Consider the following 25,378-nt stretch of genomic DNA (forward strand, 5'->3'; position numbering starts at 1 on the left):
GAGAATATCATTTAATATGTATCTACACTGAAGAAAAGTCGTTTCTTAAAAATATGACCTATTTTCTATCTTTAAAAGAAAATCGAGAAACCTTTAATTTTAAGAATATTTCATGCGTCTAGTAATTTCGTCTAATTTGTTATACCAATTCTCAACTAATACGTTATGTTAGAAAATAAAAGATTAAAAGTTGACAGGTAATTAATATTTTGTTTAAGGACAAGACTTTGCTTACATTCTTTTAATAGATAGGGCACTCTCTCTACATAATAAATCCAAGACACAGATCATATTTGTAGAGGGTTCAAAATATTTTTGAACTACCAAACTAATTCAAGAAAAAATAATAATCACAAATTACACGATGAATTAACATTAAGCAAAATATCATACTAATAAATTTTCATGGGCTGCTTCTCTTTTTGTTGAAACTGGTAGAGATGGCTTTAGACAAAGGTATCAAATGTGTGGGCTTGGACCTAATCCAACTCTTTGGGCCCATAATGCTCTCTTTCAAGTAAGGCACAGCTTCTTCACTAGACAAAGTCCGTAACCAGTTTACCCTCTTATCTGAACTTGCACCTGGCCCATAACACTTGTACTCCGCAAAATATGACGTCCTGTTTCCAAAAAAATTAACAAACCCAAGTCAATGTTTAATGAGTTTAATTTTTATATACTAGTAGTGTGAAAGAAACTTTACACTATGAAATCACTTAAAAAAGATGCACAAGGCATCATGACGGCAGGAATTGAAGACGGACCGCACCCCAAGGAGTATGATGCAGACAGGTCGGCTCTAATGCACAAGCCATTAAGGCAAGTGCCTTAGGCCCCAATTTTTTAGGGCCCCATATTTCAGTAATAGTTACTGATTACAGTAATTTGATGTATAGGGATTGTTACACAAATAGTCAGTGAGATTCAATGTTTAACTTTTCTAGCTAATATACATAGATTATACATTGACAATGTATAATTATACATATATTATATATGAATCGTATATATATTATACATCCATCGGCTATTTTTAGTTTAAGAGATTAAATGAGTAGCTATTTCTGTTAATTCTTTTTTTTTTCTTTAAAAATATATTGAATTAAGATAGAAATTATAGAAAAAGGCCTCATATTAATATTTGGCTTTAGGCCACAAAATATATCCAGCCGCCCCTGGATGCAGACAGCCTATCCTAATGCAAGCATTAGTGGCTGCTTGCACGACTCGAACTCGTGACTTATAGGTCACACAAACACAACTTTATCATTGTCCCAAGACTTCTCTTCACTTAAAAAGATTGAAATTTATAAAAATTAAGATACATTGATAGCGGAAAAGTTCATTATACTATCAGTATTTATAAGTTAAATTGGCGTACCTTTGTCGGGAGGGGACATTCCAATCTTCCCAACCGTAGGGGAGTATGACGCTTGACATATAAGTTTGGGCAAAAACTACTCTGGCATAGGGACCCCATGGTCTACCAAGAATTGCACTCTTCACTCCAGTAACCTTGCATCCAACAAAGGTGAAACCTGTATTTTCCTGAGATGATTGCCTATGTTGTGCTGTTATAGCCCCATTTCCTTCCGAAAGTGAATGCAAATGGCATTTCTGCACAAAAAAGGAAATAATGAAAAAAAACCAATAGTAAAAAAGATATTTATACAATCAAAAGGGCAGCCCGATATATGAAATATCCCGCATTCATGCCGGGTCCCGGAAAGGACCGCACCCCAATGGGGTGTGATGTAGGTAGGCTACCTGATGCAAGTATCGGTGGCTGATTCCACGGCTCGACCCCCTAACCTATAGGTCACACAGAGACAACTTTACCGTTGCTCCAAGGCTACCCTTCATATTTATACAAACATATTACTTAAAAGTAATTATTTGTACCTCAAAGAGAGATGCGCCATTTCCACATATGAAGTCAGTGTCCCCTTCGATATAACAGTTTTTGTAGTAATGCCTCCCAACATCATCAAGTAATGTGTCCTGATGTGACTGAATTCTACAACCCACGAAGCCAACTCTATCTCCTTCTACCCTCAATGCTACCGCTTTAGCTCCAGTTCCATATGTGTTCTGTTACATCAACAAAATAAATTTCACTTAATCAAAAAGCTAATACTACATTTTCAATGTTTAGAAAAAGCCAGTCCAATGAACAAAACATCCTACATTTACGCAGTATTCGATAAAGGGCCACACTCCCAGAGGAGTGATGTAAACTGCCTACCATAATGTTTAACTTGTTTAATTATATCCGAAGTTAAGGTCTAATGGAATATTAATTTGTCGCATGCATAATTCGAGAATATAACCATGTTGCTGTTTCAACAAGCATCCCTAATTAATAATAGGATTTAAGTTATCAACTTTGCTTTTAGAGTTATCCGTTTGTTACATAATGACGTGTCATTACACTACAAGAATAACAATAACATACCTAGTGTAATCTTACAAGTAGGGTTTGGGGAGGATAGTGTATATGCAGACCTTACCCTTACCTTATAATAATGACGTGTTATTATATTACAAGTAATTTAACTCGACGAGCTGTCAGTGTATATAACTTAGACTCAAAGTTGTTACCAAGTAAATAAATAATATAACATGTTAAAAGGTCCAAATTTCTGGAAAAAACAGTCCCAGAAAATGAAAAAAAACGAAATAAATTGGCACGTACTATTATGCAATTACATACCTGAATTGTAAGGTGGCGAGCCACGAAATCAGAGGCAAAAACGGTAAAAGTAGAGGATTCAAATATATCTCCAAAATCATTCCCTGTGATTATGGTGGTGTTTACTGGTTTTCTACCACTGATTGTTATATACGGCTTATCCGCAGGAACAACAATTTTTTCTCTGTAAATACCAGGCTTAACCGAAATAAATATATGTTGCGAATTATGTGAAGGCACAGCGTCAATTGCATCTTGTATTTTCTTGAAATCTCCATTTCCAGATTGATCCACTTTTATCAAAATTGCAGTTGATAATTGACTACTTGAATCAGCTTCAGAACAAATGAGTAAATAACTCATAGCTAATATAACAACCACCATCGCACTGAACCCACGGAAAGCCATACTCATAAGTCGTGACAGAGCCAGAAATTCTAACGAGGGGATTCAAGAATGCTACACCTACAATTCAAAAATAATGATTGAGTTACCTTGCCGCTACACTAGAATCTTTCCTTTAAGTAAACGAGATTCAACAATATGTGTGCAGAAAAAATTTGTTTTTTTCTAATTTTCAATTCAGCTGAACTAAGTACACCTAGCCAGAGGCGGACCCAGAATTTGAAGGTTGGGGATGCACTTTTGCTTTCAACCAAAATCTACTTTGTATACAGGCTGCCACCACTAATATATTAGTATTTTCTAAACCCATATACATGTAGTCATAAAAATTTTGCCGAACTTTCAGGGTGCCTGTGACCCCTCACTTGATAATAGGTCCGCCTCTGCACCCAGCTCCGCCCCGTCCCAGAAACTCAAAATTATGATCACGAACTTAGTTTTTTTAGGAAAAAGAATCTCTGAATTTAAGAAATGCAGCTTAAGAAAATTGAATAATTACCTCCCTTATATATAGAATTGAACAATGGCCAGTTGATCAAATTTCAACAAGTTTTCTTGTGAATAAAGCACTTCAAACTTTAATATTCAGGTCTTTCTCCAATAGTCAAAGAAAGACAAAAACCAAATAAGTAACCTCAATTAGTTTGCAGTAAGTATATAGCTACTATATTTAGCTTCAACTTTCAAATCAAAAAGAAGAGAAAGGAAAAAAGAGAACAGTATAGCAGTTTGATTAAGGTGGGGGGAAGTTGACAATAAGGAGAAGTAGGCGGGAAAAAAAGGAATGTAATATTCGGTTACTTTGCACGTCTGAAATTTGGCGCCGTTATAGTTACGAATTTGAATAGCCTAAAATTATTGGCAGTTTTTTGAAGTATACGTGCTAAACAACTTCTATATATAATGGAGAATAACCTTCCTTTTTGCCCTTTTTTGGTATGTGAAAAATTTGTTATTAGGATTAGTTATGTAACTGATCAGCTTGACCAGAAAAAATAATGTTTGACTGGTCAAAATGACTTATAACCAAGTCAACTTTTAGATGCATCAAAAAGGAAATAATTAGGCGTAATATATATTTTTAGTCACTCTAAAAAATAATATCCGACAAAATATATTTTATTATATATGTGTATTATATACAATATATATATATATATATATATATATATATATATTTTGATATAATGAACGCAATTAGTTTCGATTGACCTGCCAATTTTGTATTTTGTCCAAATAATTAGTCTCAAAAGAGACAATCAAGTGACTAAGAGAACATAATTTCTACTTAACGCGATGAGTTCAATTCCATCAATCGCGTGATCACTTCTACAATGATTAAGTAAATGCAAAAAAAAAAAAAAAAGGTGGAATATAATGATTTAATTCAAGTGCTTAAATGTACAAATTGGTGTCAGTAGTTATATTATGGTTGTATTAGATTCTATTATTTAAAAGTTGTTATTAACGAAATATTATTAAAATGTTTTATTATGCGTTTGGTGACCAATGATGGTCGACCTAAATGTTTTCAATTCCGTGGATATTAATTAAAATTCATATATTTTCTAGTTTTAGTTGGCCAACGTCATTAGCAGATAATTAGTGGATAACCCTTTGTGTCCTGCTCAAGCTCTACAGGCATAAGTTTTTCTAAAGATCTTAATATTTTCTAGTAATCCTTACCATATTTCTTTTAAATTATTTTAAGGCAACAAAGGGTTATTAACTCAGGCAAAAAAAATTTCTTTAGCATCTATGAATTAAGTGTAGAAGGCAAATACCTTCTCCTTCTTTTTCTATAATGTAAACAAAAAGTCCATGTAAATAAAATTATAGTAATACATTACTACTAGCAAATGATAAAGAAAAAAAATAAAGGAGCAATAACATCCTCCTGATAGAACAAGAAAGTAATTATTGCCTTTTTTTTTTCTTCAAGACTTTCTATAGACTAGACTGAGATTTTATCTATTTGTAGACGGAGCTCAGATAGCAGCTCGAACTTAAAGGAAGTTGCGAGTGTTACGTTCTTGCATAACTTCCATACCAATATTAGCACGGAATTAGTGATATTAGCCCAAGTAACCTTATCAAACTTCCAATAATATTAAAAGTTTTGCAGTTGATTTCTTCGTAGAAAAGAGTTCAAGATTTGGTCATCAACCATTTATATCTTCATTCGTTGTCTTAAAATCTGCGATAATTCCGTTGTGGCACCAGAATTTGGTATCAAGAGGCCATAGGGTGCGTGTTTACCCTTAAAACGGATAACAATTAAATTTGTATACAGTTTTAAGGATACGTAGATTGATTCAACACAAATAATCAAGAATATTAGATAAACCAGTTAAAGATAAAATGAATAATCAAACCAATTATGATGTTAAGATCGGGCTCGAACTTAGGTTGAACAGTAGTTTTACCCTCGATCAAATCCTTGGTTCGAAACCAATTACTATGAATGAAGAGCAATAATAAATTAAGAACTTTGCAATAGCTAGAAAGCAGAAAAATGAATTTATATTGACTTGGTTCGCGTGCTACAATGTGTTCTGTTAAAGAAAAAACTTCCCCTTTATATAGTAGGAGAGTTTTATCCCTATAGTACATTCTAAAAAAGGTAAAAATCCTCCATTTTCGTTAATTACTGATCTGTAACCAACATCGGGCGAGATCTGCACCGTGATATTGGGTTGCGTAAGGATATCACAACCCTCTATTAGTTGTGCGCAACCGTTTGCCATATTTTTCGAGGTTTTAGAGCTCGCTTTGGGTTCAGGGAGTGTTGCTTCATCACGTCCAACGATGAGCACATCGCTCACCTTTTATACGCCTCGGCACGAAAGGCTCACATCCTCGATTTCAACGTATGTCCGTACCCTTCTTCCGTCTTCCTCATCGGGAAATTGGGTAGGCATTATTTCCGATTTCACCCGTATACAGTGCACATTATTAAAACTCATATGCATTTCTATATATAATTTGGAAGAAAATGGCATCAAATATATTAACGAAACAATAGGTTATATCTTTTTTTTCTTTTCTCGCAATAGGTTATCTAACTTCAACAGTCTAACTACATTGACTATTATTGATTAGTCACGATCACGAGTCACAAACTTTCTTAATTTTTCACCTAACAAAAGACTACATTTGCTAGTAGTTTACTAAGACTGTGTATAGAGATGGTAACGTCTAACGGTCTAAGGCTTCAGGTAGTTGAATGCTTCTTGTATAAGTAAGCAGTAGCCAGAATTTTATTCAATGAGAATCAGAAAATGAAAAAGTAAATATACGAAAAAGCCAATTATACTTCCATTTGGCTTAACTAATCGAAAGGAGCTGATAAGCATTAAGTGCTTAAAAGTATTTTTGAATGTAAAAGCTGATTTAATAAATAAGTAGTTACGTGTTTGGATAAAAGTGTTAAAACTGATACTAAGCAGCTGAAGTATTTGGCGAAAAAGTACCGATAAATATTTTTTTGTTAAAATACCTTAAATGCCCTTAAAGTTATTTACCATAATAAGAACATAATTTTTACAAGATTTTAAATTAAAATTGATTTAAATATAAAATAATTTATGTCTCATTATCCTTTTAACAAAAAATTGATAAGATAAGATAAGATTATTTTCTTATATATAACATATTTTATGATAAGTTAAACAACAATCATAATCTTTAATATAATAATTAGTATTTTGACTAAATTTTATGAATAAATATAGTTAAGAAGTACATAAAATATTTGTATAAAATAAATATGCAATTAATGAAAGCTTGTGTGTTGTAATTAAATTAATTCATCCAACTATCATAAATATTCGAGCAATATAATCACGAGTTGCCATCAAAAAGTTTGGTAGGTAGTAAACAATGCAAGCAAATTTTAAAAATTTAAAGAAGATGAACGAAGAGTGATTTATGAATGTGCACCTTTCTCACTTGCTTTTGATATAGAAAAGCTTCAAAACTCGAATATATTTTCTTGTTGATGGCCGCAGAGTTATTGAATTTGGGGAAAGGACGTGAAAAGGGTGAAAGAATGACGTTAAGAAGAGGGTCGAGATTAATATTATTTTAATAAGAGTATTTGAGGAATTATAAAATAATATTAGGGATAGAATAGTAAAATATTTGGTCAACCCTAAAGTGCTTATAAGCTGAAATTCGATAAGTTGAGATGACCAACTTATGGTTTATGAGTTATTTTGACTTATAAGCACTTGACTAATAAACACTTTTAATTTATCGAACACGTAGATAAGTCAAAAAGAACTTATAAGCTAGTTTGACCAGTTTATAAGCTTAGCCAAATACCCTCTAACATATGCTCCTTGTGTATAAAAAAGAATGAACGAAACATATGCTCCTTATTATTTAGAGAGTCGAACAAGATTTTCTTTAACTGTATTTTTTATAAATAATTCTTAAATATTTTAAATTATTTATTAATCCGACTTATAGTACTTTTTATGTAGTGCCGAAACATATATATTTTATTTTTAAAAAATAACTTAAATAATATATATTCAAATTCACACCGAAAACTTGTCAATTTGATCACCGTACTCCAAAATAATTCACACAAATTGAAATGAATATATATACTAGTATCTATAAAAATGCGTTGCACGTTAATAATAACACATGATGGTTTAAATATTTATTTATATGAAGGAACAATAATTTTAAAATAATGAGAGAAACTTTATATATAATAATACAACAATCATCCAAATGCCAAAAAATATTGTACATTAGCATAATACGTGAATTCAAAATGAAAGGGCATCATCAGAATTTACACAAATGATCAATTTTAGTCATGTTAAATCGATAATTATGTATTATAGTTTAAAGGTGTCTAATATGATGGTATCTTACCGAACACTTCTTTATAGACAATGTTTTTTTATGTTTCCTTCTAATGCTTTGGTTGCTCTGACATAACTAGAACTCTTGTTGTCGATATTGATATCTCTCTTGAAAGTACAACATATAGTTATTCGTGTAAGAAAATATATTATTGTAAATGTAATACAATATTTAGGATGTTTCCCTTGTGCTTTATTTATTATAACTAAAAAACATAAACATACTAAAAATTATTTTCACACAAATGTAAAAGGATATTCTTTAAATTCAGAAGACGAAAGTTGAATTCGAGGATAAAGACATACTTAGAAGCACATTACCAGTGTCATAAGTTCTACATGTATGATGTTATTGTCAAAACTTCTATATACCATATGTGTACTATTACATAAGCTATTCAGCGGATCTAAGTTTTTCAGTAGATGACGGGCATATCTTTCTTGAAAATCAACCTATATGCAATGGAAGATCAATTTTAACTTAGTCTATTATATATATGGTAACACTAACATACATAAGAAATATTAAAATTGACAACAAACATGTACAGTAGAAGGCCATTTGGTATTAAAGTATTTAAGTATTCTTCTTGGTAATAATTGTTGGTATCATCTTTTGCTGAGTCAAAACTGAAAACTATTTTGTTTTTACCATAAAACTTAGCAATCAACCTTTTATTTAGTTGATCAACATATTCATTTCTGCCAGGTAAGATAGCTCATTAATTTCTATCATGTAATTTGCACAAATTATATTTTAATCTAATGATGAAAATATTTTCCTTATTTAAATGCACTACTATTACCATTTGGGTTGATAACCAAGTCTTCTAGAAGAACCAAATCTTCTTTTATTGGATGCTCTTCTTCATTTTCGACGCAAAGCAATAAGTCACTGAATGTTGGATCTGTTCTTACTTTTATATTTATTGTCATTTGAATATTTTTCATTTGAGGCCATAAGTATAACTTGGCAAGCTAGCTTTTACAGTTTCTGCTTTCGTCAATTTTGGAACTACTGATCGTACTTGACGGGAATCACCTCCCAATGTAACGACCCGAGCGGTCGTTCTGAGCTCTAGTGCGTCATTCAGTGGTTTGAGGCAATGAGCAGCTTCACTTCAGGTATTATGACTTGTACGCGTGATCAGAATTAAATTCCGGGAAGTTCGGAGTTGTTTTCGAAAGAGAATTCTCATTTCAGAAGCCTAAAGCTGGAAGAATCTGACTAAGGGTTGATTTTGAGTAAACGACCTCGGAATCAGGATTTGAAGGTTCCAATAGGTTCATATGATGATTTCGGACTTGCGCATATGTACGGATTGAGTTTTGGATGATCCATGATCATTTCGCTGCCTATTGGGAAGTTAGCATTTTGGGAAGAATTTCATAAATTTGGGTTGCATTTCATTTTAGTGTTATAGACGTCCGTTTGGGATTCCGAGTTTGGGAATAGCTCCGTAGGGTGATTCAGATATTGGGAGCGCGTCCGGAAGTGGATTCGGAGGTATGTAGATCATTTTGGAGTCATTTGGCTAAAGTTAGAAATTGAAGGTTGAGAAGTTTGAACGGAGGTGGACTATTCTGATATCTGGGTAGGATTCCGATAGCGAGAGTTGGAATAGGTCCGCAATGTGGATTATGACTTGTGTGCAAAATTTGAGGTCAATCGGACGTGATTTGATAGGTTTCGGCATCGAATGTAGAAGTTTGAACTTCTAAAGTTCATTAAGTTCGAATTGGGGTGTGATTCATGATTTTGGTGCTGTTATTATGGCCCTATGAATGATGTGGTGCATTGTGTGAATTCAGCAAAGGTGTGCATTCATGTTCTGATACAGTGTGTGGTGATCGATATGGTATTCGTATGTTGGAAGCAGGCCTAGTAGAGAATTCCGGATGTTGGAACTGGGCTCTAAGGCTTATTTGCCTAAATAAAAGAGGATATCTTCAGATTTGATCGAGCTAATATGCCCAACTGAGTTGTGGTAGCACGGCGTCACGACCGGAATTTCCTAACGTCGGGATCGTGATGGCTCCTAACTTTTAGGATGCTAGGCAAGCCAACAGATAAAGATCTAATACGCTAACAGTTGTCCAAAACAGTAAATAACAATAGTTTAAACCAAAACAAAGTAAGGAAGTGCGGAAATTTATAACAATCTAAACTCTAATACATGACTACCTAGAATTTGGTGTCACAATCCACAAACTTCTAAGAGTTACTACAAATACTGGTTTAAAGGAAATACATCTGTTCTCGAAATGAAAGAAAACAGGGAAACTAAGATAAACTGAAGTGGACTCCAAGGTCTGCGAACGCCGACAGATCTACCTTGGGTCTCCTGATGGACTGAAGGCAGCAACCCAACTCTGATCAAAGAGGTCTAGCACCGAAATCTGCACAGAAAGTGCATAGTGCAGTATCAGTACAACCGGCCCCATGTACTGGTAAGTGTCGAGCCTAACCTTGACGAAGTAGTGACGAGGCTAGGACACGACAATAACATGAACTTGTGCAGTTAAATCATATACGAGAAAACAGCAACAAATGTAAATTTAGCAGATAATAACGGGAAGGGGGAAAACATGCTGAGGGGAATATCAAATCCTGACAATAGCACAGTGAAGGAATGCAATGAATATCATGCTTTGCACCAACGAAAGTAATAACATAGCAACAAGTGCACGACATCACCCTTCGTGCTTTTACTCTCATTCTCACCATAAGAAACAGTAGAAACGACACGACATCACCCTTCGTGCATTAACTCTCTTATAACATGGCACGACATCACCCTTCGTGCATTATCACTCACAGAATACGGCACGGCATCAACCTTCGTGCATTATCACTCATTCACAAAACATTGCACGACATCACTCTTCGTGCTTTACACTCTTCCTCACCCAAACAATAGAACAATAACAACTCGGCAAGGGAATCATCAATAATCAACCTCGTTTAAATGTTTAATTTCACAATATAAATCTCAACTTGAGTCAATACTCAACCAATATCTAGTTCCAGGAAAACATGATAAGATTTGTTTAACATGAAGAATAACCAGTTTAAGCATGAACAATACGAATAAGGAATACAACAGTCACAAGTATAAGACTCACTCGCATGTTATGACCTGACTACAACGTATAGGTACTCGTCACCTCACCTATATGTCGTACTCAACAACCAAACACGTAGTAAATAAGGCAACAACACCTAATCCCTCAAGCTAAGGTTAGCCATAACACTTACCTCGATTCCACGACCAAAATCAAGCCTCAATCACCGCTTTTCCTCTAGATTCCATCTCCGAACCACTCGTATCTAGTCATAGTTAACTTACTAACATCAATTATGGCTAAAGAAATCAATTCCAATACATAAATATAGGTTTCCTAACATTTTCCCCAAAAAGTCAAAAAACCGACCCCGGGCCCGCTTAGTCAAAACTCGAAGTTCGGACCAAAACCCGATTACCTATTCACCCCCGAGCTCGGATATACAATTGGTTTTGGAATCCGACCTCAATTTGAGGTCTAAATCCCCAAATTTCGAAATTCCTAAGTTCTACCCAAAAACACCCAATTCCACCATGAAAAACCCTAGATTCTAGGATGAAATCTTGCAAAAAGATGTAATAGATTGAAATAAATAAGTTAAGAATCATTTACCTATGATTTGGGGAAGAACTAGCCCTTGGAAAATCGCCTCTTGAAGTTTAGGTTTTGAAAAATGGGAGAATGAATGAAAAATCCCGTCTAAGTCCAAAGTTATCAGCTGCAGATGTCACATTTGCGACCTAAGCTTCGCAAATGCGAAGCTCGCAAATGCGAAGGAGCCATCGCAAATGCAAAGCTCTTCACAATCCTACTGCCTTAACAAATGCGAGGAAAGTGTCGCATTTGCGAACACTGTTCCTCGCAAATGCTAGTAAAAGATCACATTTGCGATCATACCCCTCCCAGACTCCCTTTGCAAATGCGAAGGAAAGTTCGCAATTGCGAACACAGGCTAGCCCAGATTCTCTTCGCATTTGCGATGAGAAGTTCGCAAATGCGACCTCAACAGTGATCGCAAATGCCAACCCTGACCTCGCATTTGCGAGGTCTGAGGCTTGCAACGCAGCTGAAGCATACCAGCTATTTTTCTAAGTTCCAAATCACTTTTTCTAAGTTCCAAATCACTCCGTAGCCTATCCAAAACTCACCCAAGCTCCCGGGGCTCCAAACCAATCATGCACACAAGTCTTAAAACATCATACGAATATGCTCGTGCGATCAAATCGACAAAATAACATCTAAAACTACGGATTTAACAACAAAACACATGAAATCCTTAAGAACACTTGAAATTCCTATTTTCACAACCGGACGTCCGAATCACGTCAAATCAGTCTCGTTTCTCACCAAATTTCATAGACATGACTTAAATATTATATTAAACTTGTACCGTGCTCCGGAACCAAAATACGGACCCGATACCAACAAGATCAAACATTATTCATTTTCTTTAAATCCTTAGATTTTCAGTTTAACAATTTTAAACAAAAATTCATTACTCGGGCTAGGGACCTCGGAATTTGATTCTGGGCATACGCCCAAGTCCCATATTTACTACGGACCCTCCGGGACCGTCAAAATACGGGTCCGGTTCCGTTCACTCAAAATGTTGACCGAAGTGAACTAAAATCACTTTTAAAGGCAAAAATTATTATTTTCTCAAATTTTCACATAAAGGCTTTCCGAAAATGTGCCCGGACTGCACATGCAAATTGAGGAGAAGTAAGATGAGGTTTTGAAGGCCTCGGAACCCCGAATTGGGTTCTAAAATACGAGATGACCTTTTGGGTCATCACACACGGGTAGGTGCACGAGGTATTAAACAGTAATTTCAGACTACTCCAGCTCAATTCATAGCACGTTCGAGGACGAACGTATATTTAAGTGGGAGAGAATGTAACGACCCGACCGGTCATTTTGAGCTCTAGCGCGTCGTTCAACGGTTTGAGGCCATGAGTGGCTTCACTTCAGGTATTATGACTTGTACGCATGGTTGGAATTTAATTCCGGGAAGTTCGGAGTTGATTTGGAAAGAGAATTCTCATTTCAGAAGCCTAAAGCTGGAAGAATCTGACTAAGGGTTGATTTTGAGTAAACGACCTCGGAATCAGGATTTGAAGGTTCCAACAGTTTCGTATGATGATTTCAGACTTGGGCGTATGTTCGAATTGAGTTTTGGATGACCCGGGAGCATTTCGCCGCCTATTGTGGAAGTTAGCATTTTGGGAAAAATTTCATAAATTTGGGTTGCAGTGCTTTTCAGTGTTATAGGCGTTCGTTTGGGATTTCGAGTTTGGGAATAGCTCCGTAGGGTGATTTTGGTATTGGGAGTGCGTCCGGAAGTAGATTCGGAGGTCCGTAGGTCATTTTGGAGTCATTTTGCTAAAGTTTGAAATTGAAGGTTTTGAGAAGTTTGACCGGAGGTGGACTTTTTTGATATCCGGGTCGGATTCTGATAGAGAGAGTTGGATTAGGTCCGTAATGTGGATTATGACTTGTGTGAAAAATTTGAGGTCAATCGGATGTGATTTGATAGGTTTCGGCATCGAATGTAGAAGTTTGAAGTTCTAAAGTTCGAATCGGGGTGTGATTCATGATTTTTGTGTTGTTTGATGTGATTTGAGGCCTCGAGCAGGTCCATGTTATGTTTTGGGACTGGGTTGTGTGATTGGACGGGGTCCCAGGGACCTTGGGTGTGTTTCGGGATGGTGCCGGATCATTTCGGGCTGTTTTGGACTGCTATTGCTGGTATCTGGTTTCCTTCATTGCGAACGCGAAGGGTGTCCCACGTTCACGAAGATGAAAGTTTGAGGCTGCTATGTTTTTGTCTACGCGAACGCGACGAGGAGGTCGCGAACGCGAAGGGATTGCCTAAGGGAACTACGCGAACGTGAAGGATCAATCGTGAACGCGTAGAAGGAAAGGGGGAGCTGGGCCTGGAGTCATTTAGCCTTCGCAAACGCGGAGCTCCCACCGTGAACGCGAAGCAGTGGAGCCTGGAGTATTCGCGAACGCAAGGCTTTGAACGTGAACGCGAAGAGGAAAATTGAAGGCAGTGCAAGATTAGCCTTCGTGAACGCGAGGGGATTTTTATGCGTACGCGAAGGAGGATCGCCTGGGAAGTATTCTTTTAAAATCGGGGTTTTGGTCATTTTCACTTCATTTCTTCCATGGGAGGTGATTTTGGAGCAATTATGGAGTGTCATTTCCAGCATCTTCTATGGGTTTTGGAGCGTTGTGCATCGATTTGAGTCATCGGAAGGGCGTGGAATGCTGGTTATGGAACTTCGGACCGAGGTAAGTCTCCTTTCTAACCTTACAACAACAACAACAACAAACCCAGTTTGATCCCAACAGGTGGGTTCTGGGGAGGGTAGTCTGTACGCAGACCTTAACCCTACCTAATGCAGGTAGAGAGGCTGTTTTCAATAGACCCTCGGCTCAGGTGAAATAACTTAATATGTGAAATAAACCCATAGGTGAAATAACTTAATATGTGCTTTTAATTGTGGGGGCTACGTACGCACGAGGTGACGAGAATCCGTACGTAGTTACTAGCTATGCCTATGTCCTGGTAGTTTTAGGCTTACATCATGCCTTATTGATATTGTTATTGATTGATGTTTATTGCTTGCCTTGAGAGGGAGCGAGATTAAGTTTGCTTATTAAATGTTTTGAAAGGAGTGAAATTGAAGAATATAAGATTTAAAAGGTTTCATTTGAACTTCGTAATTCGAAAGGAATTGAGGGATACTGTAATAGCTTAAGAAATCTATGTGTAACCGCGTCGCATGTATGTTTCGCGAGCGGGGTAATTTCCTTAAAAAGCTACAAGCTGAATTTCCCTTATTTTGAAAAGAATCAAGAAAGAGATATGATTTTAAATGTTAAATTTATATTTCACGGCGTCACAAGTATGATCCGCGAGCGGGGTGATTTCTTAAATTTATATTTTACCACATCGCACGTATGATTCATGAGCGAGGTATTTATTTCTATTACTCTTATGGGAACGGACCGTTCGTCTCAGCAGGAATTATGTACCACACTCTCATGGGAGTGGGCCGTTCGCCTCGGCAGGTTAATAGATGTATCTATGGTTCACACCATTCGACCCTCGGCAGTGCACAATTTACTTTTATGTTGGATCGGGCCGTACGCCTCGGCATTTCCTATATTTATATATTATCCTCATGGAATCGTGCGTAATATTTTGCAAGAAGTCGGTATATCTGAGGGAATTTCCCTGATTTGAATTATGACAACCTCTTGATGATATCCACTATATCTACATATATATGCTCCGGTTATGGAGGGAACTTGCTAGTTGAGAGCTTGAGTAAAATTGTAAAGAGGTGAATTGTACCACGTATTTCATACATGTTTATTTCATATATTTACTCTGTTTCACATCTATTCACTCCCTTACTGTACCGGATATTATTGGACCCTTAGTAAGTGTCGAAGTCGAACCCTTGTCACTACTTCTTCGAGATTAGACTGGATACTTATTGGGTACACGTTGTTTTGGTACTCATACTACACTTGCTGTGCTTTTTTTTTTGCACAGGCACATGTATGCACGGTGGCCTCGTTGGGCGCAACGACATGGTTGATACGGAGACTTAGGTGAGCTGCATCTCTCGAGATGACCCGCAGCCAGCAGAGTCTCCTTCAGAGAATTGTACTTTTTTGTCTGTCCAATTTGTATTTCGGACAGTTATTGTATTACATTTTATTTCCTAGAAATTGCTCATGTACTTGTGACACCGGGTTCTGGGATGACTATGGGATTATTTAGTATTTAAATTTGTTAAAGACATCATTAGTTACTCAGTGAAGTTCATTATTTATTATTTGATGTAAGGAAAGAAATGATTTCAAAAAATTAAATGAGGAATTAATTTGTTGTCTTGCCTGATAGTGATGTCCGGCGCCATCACGACCTTTATTGGATTTTGGATCGTGACACCCAAACTATTACCTTTCCACCAAACGGTTCGTTGATATCCAATATATCTCTAAAATTCTGGGCGTTTGTTTCGATCGTTTGACGCTTAGCCAAAAGCGCTTCATGTGTTTTTCAAAGCATTACTATTCATGAGTGCAGGTTCGGTGAGTCATGCATCCTTTATTATCACTTTTGCTTTCCTTATAAATTTAGCACTATTGCTCCATTTTGATATATTTGTGATGGTTATTTCAGTTATTTGAAGAGGTATATCAAATTTAAAGTGAATTGTACGACCTCATAATAAAATCGTGACTGTTACACCACTTGTTCTTATTGCTAACAATATCGTGCATCTTGATCTTACATTTGTAATTAATGCATGACATAGGAATATTATTTCGATTCTGCCGAAGGCACCTACAAAAGGATAATCCCGCTATACCAGAGTCGACTTTTTATAATATAGTCATAAAAGCTTATTCTTGTTCAGGATTTACCTTTGATTGTACTTACTCAAACACTTGTATGACCTTCTTAATATTATACTAATTTTTTTTTTTTACTTTGTGATCTAATTTTTTTAATCTCTAAAACTCTTTTTATGGAATAAATTTTATGACCCTAAGATTTTTTATAAGATTGAAAAATAAATTTACTCATATGATGAATTTAAAAAATAACTCTTGCTAAATAATTGATTGAAAGATTTGATTATTTAAGTTTAACATAAAAAATAATCTATTTTCTGTTGATTCAAATTCTTAATATTAGTTCATCTCATGTTTGAATATTTAAACGTAATTATAATTTCATCCACCATAAATTTTATTTTTAAAGAGTAAAAAGACCGATATGACATTTCACTTTAGGATCTTTATGTTGAAAAATCATTAGTGGTATTGACTCTTACCAATCTTTTTTTTTTCTCTTTCTCACACATTTATATGCTTAAAAATTTCTTAGTTGTTCTTTAATAATTGGGTATATTTTTCAGTATTACACGAAAAATTAATAATAAAAAATATTATTTGAGTAGGAAAGCAGTTTAATATAATAATATATTATCGTGGGAATTTTTTCTCAATTACAATTGTTTATGTAGTCCGTTTAACATTACTTTTTTTTTTGTTATTGGATATTATAGAGTGGTAATAAATTACCAATGGAGGATTCTTATGAAATTAATTTTATTGAACCTTCCTATATATATTTAATAAGAATTCAACAGACAAGATTGTATTAATTTTAAAATCTTAAATATTAAAAAAATTAACATAAAAGTTATTGTAGTCCAAAAAATAAGTTATTACAGTTATGTCATTTCCCCATGAGTTCTTCTGTTTAATATTTTAGGGCTATTTTGGTCTATCAAAATAGGATCACTTACCAAAGTTTTGGGGAAGATTTGGTCTTGAAGAAATCGCCTCTAGGGTTCTTGGGTTGGAAATTTGGAAGAATGGGAGAAAAATCCCGCCTAAGTCTCTTTTCATCAGCTGCAGATATCGCATTTGCGTCCTAAGCTTCGCAAATGCGAAGGGGCCATCGCAATTGCGAAGCCCTTCACATTTCTGCTGCTTTCACAAATGCGAGGAAATGTCGCAATTGCGACCATTGGACCTCGCAAATACGAGTAAACGATCGCATTTGTGATCCATGCCCCTCCCAGACTCCCTTCACAAATGTGAAGGTAACCTCGCAAATGCGAGAACCACTGGCCCAGCTTCTCTTCACATTTGCAATGACAAGCTCGCAAATACGGCCTTAACAGTAGTCGCAAATGCGAAGCTTGACCTTGCATTTGTGAGGTCTGAGGCCTGCAACACAACTGAAGAACACCAGCAAATTTTCTAAGTTTCAAATCACTCCGTAGCCCATCCGAAACTCACCCGAGCCCTCGGGGCTCCAAACCAAACATGCACACAAGTCTAAAAACATCATACGAACTTGCTCGTGCGATCAAATCGCCAAAATAACACATAGAACTACGAATTTAGCACCAAATCTCATGAAATTCTTAACAACACTTTGAAATTCCTATTTTCACAACCGGACGTCCGAATCACGTCAAATCAGTTCCGTTTCCCACCAAATTCTATAGATAAGGTATAAATATTATTTTGGACCTATACTGGGCTCCGGAACCAAAATACGGGCCCGATACCAACAAGATCAAACATTAACCAAATTCTTTAAACCATTTAATTTTCAGTCTTTCAATTTTCATCAAAAATTTATTTCTCGAGCTAGGGACCTAGGTATTTGATTCCAGGCATACGCCTAGGTCCCATATTTTGATACGGACCCACGGGGACTGTCAAAATACGAGTCCGGGTGCGTTTACTCAAAACGTTGACCGAAGTCAACTAAATCAACTTTTAAAGGCAATAATTATTATTTTATCAACTTTTAACATAAACGCTTTCCGAAAACACATGCAGACTGCGCACGCAAATCAAGGAGGAATAAAATGAGGTTTTAAAGGCCTCGAAACACGGAATCGAGTTCTAAAACATAAGATGACCTTTAGGGTCTTCGCATTCTCCACCTCTAAAACAACCATTCATCCTCGATCGGACATAGAAAAGTACCTGAGGTGGTGAAAAGGTGGGGATATCTGCTCCGCATAGCGGACTCGGACTCCCAAGTAGCTGCCTCAACAGCCTGACCTCTCCACTGCACTCGAACCGAAGGATAACTCTTTGATCTCAACTGACGAACCTGCCGGTCTAGAATAGCTAGCGGCTCCTCCTCGTAGGTCAAGCCCTTGTCCAACTGGACAGTGTTGAAATATGGACCGCCGTGATACTTCTGAAGCATGGACACATGGAATACTGGATGTACCACTGATAGGCCTGGTGGCAACGCAAGTCTGTAGGCCACCTCTCCACTCGCTCAAGGATCTCTAAAGGCCCGATATACCTAGGGCTTAACTTGCGCTTCTTTCCAAACCTCATTACACCCTTCATGGGCGATACCCGAAGCAACACTCTCTCCGACCATGAATGCCATATCACGAACCTTACGGTCGGCATAACTCTTCTGCATGGACTGAGCTGTACGAAGTCTATCCTGAATGATCTTAACCTTATCCAAGGCATCTTGTACGAAATCTGTATCCAATAACCGAGCCTCCCCCGGCTCAAATCATACAATCAGTGATCGACACCGTCTACCATATAATGCCTCATAGGGAGCCATCTGGATGCTCGACTGATAGCTATTATTGTAGGCAAATTCTGATAATGGTAAGAACTTATCCCAAGAACCTCCAAAGTCAATAACACAGGCGCGGAGCATATCCTCCAAAATCTGAATAGTACGCTCGGACTGTCCGTCTGTCTGAGGATGAAAAGCTTTACTCAACTCGACACGCGTACCCCACTCATGCTGTACAGCCCTCCAGAAGTGCGAGGTAAACTGCGTACCTCGATCAGTAATGATAGACTAGGGCACACCATGAAGACGAAGGATCTCATGGATATAAATCTCTGCCAACCGCTCCGAAGAATAGGAAACTGTCACAGGAATGAAATGCGCTGACTTGGTCAGTCTATCCACAATAACCCAAACTGCATCGAACTTCCTCTGAGTCCGTGGGAGTCCAACAATGAAATCCATAGTGATACGCTCCCACTTCAACTCAGAAATCTCTATCTTCTGAAGCAAACCACCAGGTCTCTGATGCTCATACTTTACTTGCTGACAATTTAGACACCAAGTTACATATGCAATAATATCCTTTTTCATCCTCCTCCACCAATAATGCTGCTGCAAGTCCTGATACATCTTGGCGGCGCCTGAGTGGATAGAATACCGGGAACTGTGAGCCTCCTCTAGAATCAACTCACGAAGTCCATCCACATTAGGCACACAAACACGACCCTGCATCCTCAAAACTCCATCATCTCCAACCGTAACCTGCTTGGCATCACCGGCCGCACTATGTCCCTAAGGACAAGCAAATGCGGGTCATCATACTGTCGCTCACTGATACGCTAAAACAAGGAAGACCGAGAGACGGTGCAAGCTAAAACACGAATGGGCTCAGAAATATCCAACCTCACGAACTGATTGGCTAAGGCCTGAACATCTAATGCAAGCGGTCTCTCATCGACTGGAATGTACGAAAGACTGCCCATACTAGCTGACTTCCTACTCAAAGCATCGGCCACCACGTTGGCCTTCTCGGGATGATGCAAGATGGTGATATCATAGTCTTTCAATAGTTCCAACCACCTTCTCTGCCTCAAATTGAGCTCCTTTTGCTTGAACAAATATTGCAAACTCTTATGATCCGTGAATACCTCATACGACACGCCATATAGATAGTGCCTCCAAATCTTCAGCGCGTGAACAATGGCTGCCAGCTCCAAGTCATGAACATGATAATTCTTCTCGTGAAACTTCAGCTACCGTGAAGCATATGCTATAAACTTGCCACCCTGCATCAATACCGCACCAAGTCCAATACGAGATGCGTCACAATATACTGTATAAGGCCCTAAACCTGTGGGCACTACCAACACCGGTGCTGTAGTCAAAGCAGTCTTGAGCTTCTGAAAGCTCGCCTCACACTCGTCCGACCATCTAAACGGGGCACCCTTTAGGGTCAACCTTGTCATCGGGGATGCTATAGATGAGAACCCCTCCACAAACCGACTGTAATAACCCGCCAATCCCAAGAAACTCCGGATCTCTTTAGCTGATGTAGGTCTAGGCCAGTCCTTGACTGCCTCAATCTTCTTAGGATCCACCTGAATACCCTCTGCTGACACAACATGACCTAAGAAAGCCACTAAACTCAACCAAAACTCGCATTTTGAAAACTTATCATATAACTGGCTATCTCTGAAGAACGGTTCGAAGATGCTGCTCATGCTCCTCTCGACTATGGGAGTAGATCAAGATATCATCAATAAAAACAATCACAAAGGAATCCAGATAGGGCTTGAACACCCGGTTCATCAAATCCATAAATGCTGCTGGGAATTTGTCAGCCCGAATGACATCACTAGAAACTCATAATGCCCGTAGCGAGTCCGAAAAGCTATCTTAGGGACATCGGATGCCGTAATCCTCAACTGATGGTAGCCAGACCTCAAATCAATCTTTGAAAACACCTTGGCACCCTGAAGCTGATCAAATAAGTCATCAATCCTCGGCAATGGGTACTTGTTCTTGATGGTGACTTTGTTTAACTGCCGGTAATCTATGCATATCCTCATCAATCCATTATTTTCTTTACAAACAACACGGGAGCACCCCAAGGCGAGACGCTAGGCCTAATGAAGCCCTTATCAAGAAAGTCTTGCAACTGCTCCTTCAATTCCTTCAACTCTGGCGGGACCATATGGTGTGGCGGAATAAAAATGGGTGAGTGCCCAGAGCTAAATCAATACAGAAGTCAATATCCCTGTCGGGTGGCATCCCCGGCAAGTCTGAAGGAAACACCTCTGGAAACTCACGAACGACCGGTACCGAATCCATGGAAGGAACCTCTGCATTAGAATCATGGACATAAGCCAGATTAGCTAGACACCCCTTCTCAACCATACGCCGAGCCTTCATATAAGAAATAAACCGGCTGGTAGAATGACCAAGGGTCCCTCTCCACTCTAATCGAGGAAACCCCGACAAGGCTAAGGTCACGATCTTGGCGTGACAGTCCAATATAGCATGATAAGGTGACAACCAATCCATCCCCAAATTGACATCAAAATCGACCATATCAAGAAGTAGGAGATCTACGCTAGTCTCAAGACCCCCAATAATAACCACACACGAGCGATAGACACGATCTACAATAATAGATTCCCCCACCGGTGTGGACACATACACGAGAGCACTCAAAGAATCACGAGGCAGAACCAAATATGAAGCAAAGTAAGATGACACATAGGAGTATGTAGACCCTGGATCAAATAGAACTGAAGCATCTTTACTGCAAACTAAAACAGTACCTGTGATAATAGCATCGAATGACTCAGCCTCAGGCCTAGCTGGACATAACATCGGGGCTGGGCCCCACCACTTTGAATCATATCTCTGGGACGGCCTCCTGCTGGCTGGCCTCCACCTCTAGCGGCCTGGCCTCCACCTCTAACGTCCTGACCTCCACCTCTAGCGGCCTGACCTCTACCTCTGGCTCCCTGACCCCTACCTCTAGCTGGCTGAGCGGGCGGTGGCGCGCCCGGTGCCGAATTCATGGCATGAGAATCCTCTTGCTGTGTCAAAACACCCACTAATCTCGGACAGGTCCTCCAAATATGCCCATAATCACCACACTCGAAACATCCATCCTGATACTGGGGCTGTGGAAACTGAGAATGGCCCGGGAGAGCAGACTGAACACAATAATAACTCTGAAGAGGAGGTTCTCTGATGGGAGCTGGTGGTGCACTATAAGCTGGCTACCTCGAAGAAGGTACATAAGGACCACGACTCCCTGAAGCTCCATGGGATGTCTGAAGTGCTGAATGAAATGGCCTGGGAGGATGGCCCCTACCAAAAGTACCTTGACCTCCAGATGAGGCCCCACTGAATCCACTAGAGTGACGCGGCCTCTTGTCAAACCCCTCACCACTCCCTTGAGCTAGAACCATCTCAACTCGTCTGGCAATATTGGTTGCATCCTGGAAAGAAATCTCACTCCCAATCTCCTTAGCCATCTGCAATCTGATAGGCTAAGTAAGTCCCTCAATAAAACTCCTCACCCCATCTCTCTCTCTCGGTAGGAAGTATAAGAAGAGCCTGACGGGCCAAATCAATAAAGCGGGTCTCGTACTGAGTGACATACATACTGCCCTGCTGGAGACACTCGAACTGCCTGCGATAGTCCTCTCTTAGTGTAATAGGAAGGAACTTCTCAAGAAATATCTTAGAGAACTGGTCCCAAGTCAAAGCAGGCGACCCTGCTGGTCTAGTCAACACAAAATCATTCCACCATCTCTTGGCGGACCCTATCATCTGGAACGCAACAAAATCGATCCCATTGGTCTCCACTATCCCCATGTTTCGCAGCACCTCATGGCAGCGGTTAAGATAATCCTGTGGGTCCTCAAAAGCTTTACCACTATGATGAACTGGAAAGAGCTTGGTGAACTTGTCCAACCTCAGCAAGCTCTCGGAGGACATAGCTGATCCGTCACCAGTCTGTGCTACAACACCCGGCAGAACTGCCCCAACTGGCTGAGCTGCTGGAGTATAAAACTAGGAAGCCATCTGCTCCGGAGTGTGAGTAGCGGGAGTCTGAACTCCTCCCCCAGTCCGAGAGACGACTGGTGCCACAAGAAATGTGCTGGTCTGAGAAACACCCTCCATAAGGCCCACTAGATGGACCAAAGCATCCTGAAGTACCGGGGTAGCGATGAACCCCTCTGGAACCTGAGTTGGCCCTGCTGGAACGGTCTGGGCTGGAGCCTCCTCATCAAACTCTACCAGAGGCTCCGCCGCTGGTGCTGCTGCTCGTGCTCTAGGCTGAGCCCTGCCCCTACCTCGGCCTCTAACACGGCATCGGCCTCATCCTCTGCCCTTCGTAGGAGCTGCCACTGGGGGCTCTTACTGCTGCTCAACTGATGAAGCGGTACGTGTCCTCGCCATCTGCGAAAGAACAAGAGTAGAGAGTTCAATTAGCATTGAGAGTTCAAATCGCACGGCAGAGAAGAATAGAAGTGAAATTGTTCCTAAACTCTGTAGCCTCGAGGGGATAAGCAGAGACGTCCCCGTACCGATACCTCAGACTCTACTAAGCTTGTTCGTGAATTGTCAGACCTAGGCAACCTAGTGCTCTGATACCAACTTGTCACGACCTGGAATTTCCACCATCGGGATCGTGATGGCGCCTAACATCACACTTGCTAGGCAAGCCAACGTTAGAGTCTTATTAACCAATTTTCTTTATATTTCAGTGATTTAAAAACATACGAGTTAAAAACAAGTAGAAATAAATACAGAAATAAGTAACTAGCCTTTTGTCTATATTCTATTACCAATACTATTGCCATTACTACCTAGAATCCGATGTCACAATCCACGAACATACTATGATTTTCTACAAACATCAATCTGAAAGAAATTACAACTGTTTTGGAAATAAAGGAAACAGTAATGTAGAGATGTAGAAGGGGACGCCAGGGCCTACGGACGCCAGCAGGACTACCTTGGGTCTCCACACCGTGTAACCTGAAGCCAACCTCTCAATCAACCACTACCTGCTCTGAAATTTGCACAGGAAGTGCGAGTGCAGTATCAGTACAACCAACCCCATGTACTGGCAAGTGTCGAGCCTAACCTCGGCGAGGTAGTGACGAGGCTACAGCGGGGCAATTACAATATAACCTGCATACGGTGTATAACAAAAGCAGAAAGAAGGACGGAACAAAATAAAATAGTAACTTGCAAGAATGAATACAGAGCTCAAGTATCTCATCAGTATCTAGCTATAACCAATCCTTAAGTGAAATGCAAAACTACAGAATAACTTACAAGTAGAAGAAAGATACATAAACACATAAACTAATGCGGCGCGCATCCCGATCCCACCATATAATCAATATCAATATGAATATTCACCCTTATTACTCCATATCAATCCACCATTATTCTTCCTATTGCGGCGTGCAACCCGATCCCACCGTACAATAGCACTTCACCCTTATTCCTCTTTGATATATGACCCTTATTGCTCCTGTTGCGGCGCGCAACCCGATCCTACCATATCAGTGTCAATTACTCAATAATTACAAAATTTTCACAATTTAACTTAAAGTCTTCACAATATTTAAACCTCAAACCAAAGCAAACAAAAAGCCTGTACATTATGAAACTTCACAAAAATAATACTACTCACCAAAACCAACCCAACATATATCATAAAACGCCGATTAAGTAGCTTAAGCCAATAATATGAGACAATGAAACTACGGGGTAGCTAATACTTTCAACAATGAAAAACAATGTCTGACAAATAGCAATTAGGCATGGAAATATCAGTAAAGCATGTAACAATTAAGGCAGGAAAATAATATAATAAGAAAGGGAAGGAAACAAGCAAACAGATAAATTGATGGCGAATAGGTACTCGTCACTTCACCTATACGCCACTCACATGGATTTTCACATAGCAATTAATTCAAGGATCCCTAATCCTCGAGTCAAAGTTAGACACAACACTTATCTCGATCCACAGGCCACTCACTGCTCAATTACCGCTTTTCCTCTAGATTCCACCTCCAAACCACTCGTATATAGCCATAATTAACTTAATAACATCAAATATTGCTAAAGGAATCAATTTCAATTCATGAATTTAGGTTTCCCAATATTTCCCCCAAAAAGTCAAAAATCGACCCCGGGCCCGCTTGGTCAAAACTCGAGGTT

General features: G+C 38.7%; 1 protein-coding gene across 1 annotated transcript; it reads right to left on the bottom strand.

The window, feature by feature from the left end:
• On the bottom strand, positions 213–3,934 carry LOC109225119 (putative pectinesterase 11). The gene is made up of 5 exons (XM_019389705.1): positions 3,597–3,934; positions 2,714–3,157; positions 1,903–2,091; positions 1,382–1,617; positions 213–620 (listed from the first exon to the last, which is right to left on the bottom strand). The coding sequence occupies exons 2-5, from the start codon at positions 3,104–3,106 to the stop codon at positions 404–406; spliced, it is 1,035 nt and encodes a 344-aa protein (XP_019245250.1). The 5' UTR covers positions 3,107–3,157; positions 3,597–3,934; the 3' UTR covers positions 213–403.

This window comes from Nicotiana attenuata, chromosome 4 (genome assembly GCF_001879085.1).
Source record: "Nicotiana attenuata strain UT chromosome 4, NIATTr2, whole genome shotgun sequence".
NCBI lineage: Eukaryota > Viridiplantae > Streptophyta > Magnoliopsida > Solanales > Solanaceae > Nicotiana > Nicotiana attenuata.